The sequence below is a fragment of the Coloeus monedula genome (genome assembly GCF_965178545.1).
Source record: "Coloeus monedula genome assembly, chromosome: 9".
NCBI classification, from domain to species: domain Eukaryota; kingdom Metazoa; phylum Chordata; class Aves; order Passeriformes; family Corvidae; genus Coloeus; species Coloeus monedula.
The window spans coordinates 6,730,639-6,736,581 of record NC_138789.1 but is presented as its reverse complement, the minus strand read 5'-3'; the positions used below and the strand labels follow the sequence as shown (position 1 = coordinate 6,736,581).

Genomic DNA, 5,943 nt, shown 5'->3' with positions numbered 1-5,943 from the left:
CCGCCGTCACAGCGACCGCTCGGCGCTCCGCCCGCCGCACCGAGCGCCGAGCTACCGATGGTGGGGCAGGCAGAGGGCGGAGACACGAACGGGGCGGGGCCGGCGGGGCGGGGGCGGGGCCGGCGGGTTCGGCTCCGGTCGCGGCCCCGAGCCGCCCCCGCGGGGTTCGGCCCCGAGTTCGCCCGCCCCGGCCCCCGGCGTCACCCCTGGCACGCGGCCCCGGCCGCCCAGCCCGGCCAGCGGCCCCAGGGAGGCAGCAGGGCAGTGCCGGTGCCCCCGCAGGCATCTGGAAGGTTCCGGCTCGCCCGCCCCCCGCCGCGCCGACCCTCTTCCCCTATAAATGCGGGCGCCGGTGCCGGTGCGCTCAGAGGGGCGGCGCCGGGGCCATGCTGGGGGTCTGGCTGCTGCTCTGGGGGTCCGTGGCCCTGGGCGGCCGGGCGGACACCGCCTTCCTCCACCGCGCCCATGACAGCTCCGGGCACTGCACCTACTCCTTCACGGTCGCCAGTCCCGTCGAGGCCGCCTGCCCCGAGGCTGCCGGCGGCGTGCCCGAGCTGCGCGCCGAGCTGGCCGCCCTCGCCGCCCGTCTGAGTCGGCTGGAAAGCCGGGAGCGAGGAATTGGGGGCTCGGGGCCTCGGGGAGCCGAGCCGGGGGGGGCACGGGACCCCCAGCAAGTCGCCTTGACCGCCCGCCTGGAGGCTGCGTACGGCGAACTGCTGCGGGCCAAGTCCCGGCTGGAGGAGGAGAAGGGGCGGCTGGAGCGGGAGAAAGAGGAGCTGGGCAGGAGGCTGGAGAGCAGCGCCCAGGAGATCACCCGGCTGCGGGCCGCCCGCTGTCCCCCCGGCAGAGAGGGGCCCAGCCGGGACACGCTGCGCGCCCCCGCCAAGGGTAAGTGCCGGGGCCGGGACCCCTGTGCGTCCCCGCCACCGGCTCCCCGATAGTGCTGCTGGCTCCTCCGCTCTGGCCAAGTCCCCGTGCGGCCCCCATACTCTGCACCCACTGCTGCCCCTCACTCTTGGGGACCCTGGTGGGCTCAACCTTGCTGGGGGGTCGCAGCCCATTGCCCCATACCTGAGTCGCCATCCCATTGCCTGCCGCGCAGCAGAGGGGGGATGTAGGGTACCGTGCAAATCTGGGGTATTAAGAGTTTCCCCCAAAGGAAATTAAACACCTGGGGGGACAAGAGCGTCAGCGGAGCAGGGTCCCTCTCAGCAGGTCACAGACGTGCCCTGCTACAGTGGGAGGGGGTACCGGGCTCCTGACCAAGGCATCGGCATTTTGGGGGGCAGCGGCCCGGCACGGAGCCCCCCGAAGGCGGCAGGAGCAGGCAGGGCAGTGAGGGGGGCTGGCTCAGCCCTCGCTCACGCTGTGCCTCACCTCGCTGCAGCGCCGCGCTGGGAGCCGCAGCCCCTCGCCTACCAGGAGCTGCAGTCGGAGAGGACGGAGGTTCCCGTGTCCCGGCTGCTGGAGGAGACGGCGCTCGGCCGCCCGGGGAAGGAGGACTCAGGTACGGGCACGCCGGGCCGGCCCCACGTCCCGCTGCTCACAAGTGCCGCTGGCCCTCCCGAGGGGCTGGCGGTGACCACTCTCTCTCCCGTCCTGTCCCCGAGCAGGCTGCGGCCAGCTGGTGTGGGTGGGAGAGCCCGTGGTCTTTGGCCGGGCCGACTCCATCGCGGGCAAGTACGGCGTGTGGATGAAGGACCCCGAGCCCGTGCCCCCCTTCACGCGGGACAACACCTGGCGTGTGGACACCGTGGGCACCGAGGTGCGCCAGCTCTTCCAGTACGAGGAGGCCGAGCAGCTGGCCCGGGGCTACCCCGCCAAGGTGCACATCCTGCCGCGGCCCCTGGAAAGCACGGGGGCCGTCATCTACCGCGGCGGGCTCTACTTCCAGCTGCGCCATTCCCGCTCCGTGGCCCGCTACGATCTGCGGGGAGAGACCATCACGGCCGAAAGGGAGATCCCCGGCGCCGGCTACCACGGGCAGTACCCCTACTCCTGGGGGGGCTACACCGACATCGACCTGGCGGTGGATGAGACGGGCCTCTGGGTCATCTACAGCACCGAGAAGGCGCGGGGAGCCATCGTCCTCTCCAAGCTGGATCCCGAGACGCTGGAGATTCGTCGGACCTGGGACACCAACATTCGCAAGCGGGGGGTGGCCAACTCCTTCCTCATCTGCGGCACCCTCTACACCGTCAGCAGCTACTCGGCGCCCAACGCCACCATCAACTTTGCCTACGACACTGCCACCGGCACCAGCCGGGCCCTCAGCATCCCCTTCGAGAACCGCTTCCGCTACCTCAGCATGCTGGACTACAACCCTGCCGAGCGGCAGCTCTTTGCCTGGGACAGCTTCAACATGGTCACCTACCCCGTCCGCCTCTCCCGGGCTTGAGCCGAGGCTGGCAATGCGCCGGCTCGGTCCCCGGGACCCTTATGCGTGCCTTGGCACCCTGCTTCCCGCCCCATTTCCCCCGGCACGGCCAGGAGCGCCACCTCGGGTGATGCTGGGGGCCACACGCTGCCCAGCCACACCCCTTTGTGCTCAAGTGCAGCAGAGAGAGATGAAGCGCTGCTCCAGAGCCTGGCAGAGCCAGGGAAATGCCTCTCGTCAGCCTCGGCGGGTTTCGGATGGGTCACAGCAGTACCCAGGCCTGAGCTGCTCCAGCACCCTCTGCGAGCACCCAGCCTGGCCACCCCGAATTTGGAGCAGGGAGGACTCAGGCATGGTGGAGGTTGGGCAGAGATGAGTAGAAGCGCTGTCCAGAAGGGCCCTGCCTTAAAATAAACGTTTTTCCCTAGTTGTGAGCAGTGATCCCCTCTGTGGGGTCGGGGTTTGTTGTTTCCAGGCTCTGCAGAGCTCCCTTGCAGAGATCCCACGCTCCCAGTGCCCAGGGGCATCCTGGAGCTCAGCCACCTCCAAAAATCATCAAGTAGGCTCAAAAGCAGCAGGGAATACAGACACTCATTGCACAAGCCTTGTTTTATTGGGGAAAAAATAAAGCAGCCAGGAGAACAGGGGTGAGGAGTGCTGGCAGAGCATCCTGCAGCTGGGCGACCTCTCAGTACCCAGCCCTTCCCAGCCATGTGCTTCAGCTTTACAGGCCGTTCCAGGCCAGCAGCTCTCCCCCCACCAGTCCAAAACATGCTGGTTTATCTATTTATTGTAGGAAGCTTGGAGGAGGAGGCTTCTTTCCCCATCTCTGGCATTCAGGTCAGCAGCAACCACATTCCCCAGGGGTTGTGTAGGGTCCTGGCCCAATAAACGTTGCCCAGCACTGCTGCTGCCTTGCACCTTCGTCTTTCCAAAGCCTGTTTTCCAAGGAGTGTGGTGGGCTGGTGCCCCTCTTGATGCACCTACAGGCTGAAGCTGCTGGTGGGGGGAGCTGTAAAGCCTTGAGCAGGAAAATGCCACATTTGAAAGGCAGCTTCTGACAGAAATAACACCATGTATTGGAGTGGTGGAAAAGGACAGAGAACACAGTGGCACACTTGTGATGATCACCTACAGCTACAGGGATTTTCAGTAAGATGCTTCACCCCACTGCTGTCCTCCTGGCACTAACACTGTTGTCTTAAGTGTAGCACTGTATATTTGCATATCATAATGAAGCATTTGGCTTATTCATCATCTCCACGCTTTATTTTGGAAAAATACGTGATGGTTGTAAAAAGTGAGATGGTATGTGTAAGACTGGGGTGTTTGGTGAGCTGCAGGGCAGGCAGCAGGTGGGGCCCCAGCATGTGGAGGGAGGAGGCTGAAAGACCCATTCCTGTTCCCAGGCAGGCCCAGAACCAGGCTGGGATTCTCACCTGAGCCAGGGCCAGTGAAAGCGTCCCTCTGGCCAGTGATGTCCCAGCAGCCCCAGGATCTGCAGCAGGGCTCTGCCAGCCCCCACTGCTCAGCTCAGGTGGATCAAGAACACATCACCCCTGTCACTGTCAGACAGAGAGCTGGGGAGCCCTGGGGCCAGGGCAGGATCTGGGTGAGGGAAGCAGCGGGGGTCACCCAGGGGCTGTCAGGTACCCATCAGGGCTGGGGAGAATGAAGCAGGCAGCAGCCAGAGCCAGCAATGCACAGCAAACCTGCTACCAAGGATGGGAGAAAGGTATTTCTGTCCCAAAACAGGATGGGAGGTGAGGCTGGAGCCCCCCTTTACCCCGCAGCTCCCTTGGGGTGTGAGCCAAGCCCCAGGATGAAAGGCAGGGTTTGTGCAGAGCCCCGGGGAGCAGCAGCACCTTGGCCAGCCCAGACACCGAGGGCAGACAGCTCCCGCCCCTCCCCACGCTGGAGCCTTCTCAGGCCGGCAAGTCCATCTCTTAATTGACTAAGAAAATAAAGGAAGACAAGCCAATGTACACAGGATTTCCAGAAAGCTGGGCTGGATCTGAACAGCGCTGAATACACAGTTTTACTTAACAGGCTTTGGGAAAACAAGCCTTCCCTGCCCACAGCCCAGCAAGAAGCCAGCCTGATCCCAGGGAGTTGCTGGATCTGGCCCCAGTCCCATTTAACCCCCTTCTGGCTCTTGCCCTTGAGAAAAGTTACCACCTTTTCACAGCCTCAACATTATTAAGGAAAAAGAAATTGAATTCCCCAAACAAAATTGTTCCCTAATGTCTGGGAGGTTCAGCACAATTATTTCTGATGACCAGAAAAGAGATTACACACCAAATCCCACTCAAATTAAAAAAGCAAGAGCTACTCCAGTGTAAATAGCCAGGAGCAAGTTATCTGATTAAATGTCATAAAATATGCAGCGAACTGGGGTCAATGACTGAAAGCTCCACTTGGCCTCAAAGGCAGCTGGGGTGGTTTGAGGTTTTGTTAAGGCACACATCAAACCTGGGTTATTTGGAAGCACAGAATGCCCAAGCATTTACTTTTAATTAAACTTCTGCAGAAATACTCCCCTTGTTCTGCTCTGAGCACAAAATAGTCCAAAGCCTAGTACATTCCCACAGCCAACTGTGGGAAATTCCTCTAACTTCCCAATAGCTTTATTACTACAGAGTTTAACATTCATCCTTTCAGCAGCATTTCCTTAAAAATAGAAGTCTGGTGAATGAGTTCCCATTTTTGGAGTATCCTTTCAAGACAAAACAGGCCAAAGGCAACCTCAAAGCAGGGAAAACATCGCAACTCAGTTACTTTTATAGCACATTTATAGATTGGAAGCAGCATCTCCATTCACTCAGTCCATGTCCACCCTCCTTTCCAAGCATTTACTGCAGCTGTACTCACAAATCCTTGCGAAAAAGGTGATTTACCCACAGTGTTACCTGCTGAGAGGTTCCTTCTGCCCACAGCTATATCAGTGGATTCCAGCACCTTTTATTTACTCCACATTGCTGCAGTTTTACCCTGAACAAAACCAGCCTGGGCAGGAAAGGACTCCAGCCTCTCTGGTGGCCCCAAGCTGCCATTTTGCAACCCACCATGGAGTTGTCAGCAACACCTCTGACCAAAGGTCAACCTGTCCAGCTCCTTGTGGTGCTTGCAGAGCCAACCCCAACACTCCTGGCTGGATCCTCCCTTTCCTCAGAGGTGCAGAGCAGGCAGCAATTACTTCTCAGAGACCAAGACACCAAAGGTTGCTGGTGTTTGTGGGAAGCAAGTTCCCTCTGGTGGCCAGCTGATCATGTACTGCCTGTCCCAAATCCCACAGCCCAGGTCAGGGCCCCAGGGAGGGGGGCAGGGAAGGCTCAGGCCAGGGCTCCCTGAACTCGGTGCTGCCCGGGTGTTGTCACTCATCAGCTGATGGGACAACCGGTGTCACCCTGGCTCCAGTTGGGAACAACTGCCAGCTCCAACAGCTGGAGCTGGAACTCCTGGCAAACACCCCCTGGCTCCTTCCAGGGCGAGGGGTGGCAGCCACGTCCTGCAAGCCCTTTGCTGGAGAAGGGCTGTGGAAGTGCCAGGATACACACAACGGAGCT

The 5,943-nt window shown here is 61.0% G+C and overlaps 1 protein-coding gene across 1 annotated transcript; it reads left to right on the top strand.

Moving 5' to 3' along the window:
• Nucleotides 1-132: 132 nt before the first annotated feature.
• MYOC (myocilin) lies at nucleotides 133-2,804 on the top strand. The gene is made up of 3 exons (XM_082287353.1): nucleotides 133-888; nucleotides 1,388-1,507; nucleotides 1,614-2,804. The coding sequence occupies exons 1-3, from the start codon at nucleotides 387-389 to the stop codon at nucleotides 2,396-2,398; spliced, it is 1,407 nt and encodes a 468-aa protein (XP_082143479.1). The 5' UTR covers nucleotides 133-386; the 3' UTR covers nucleotides 2,399-2,804.
• Nucleotides 2,805-5,943: the final 3,139 nt, after the last annotated feature.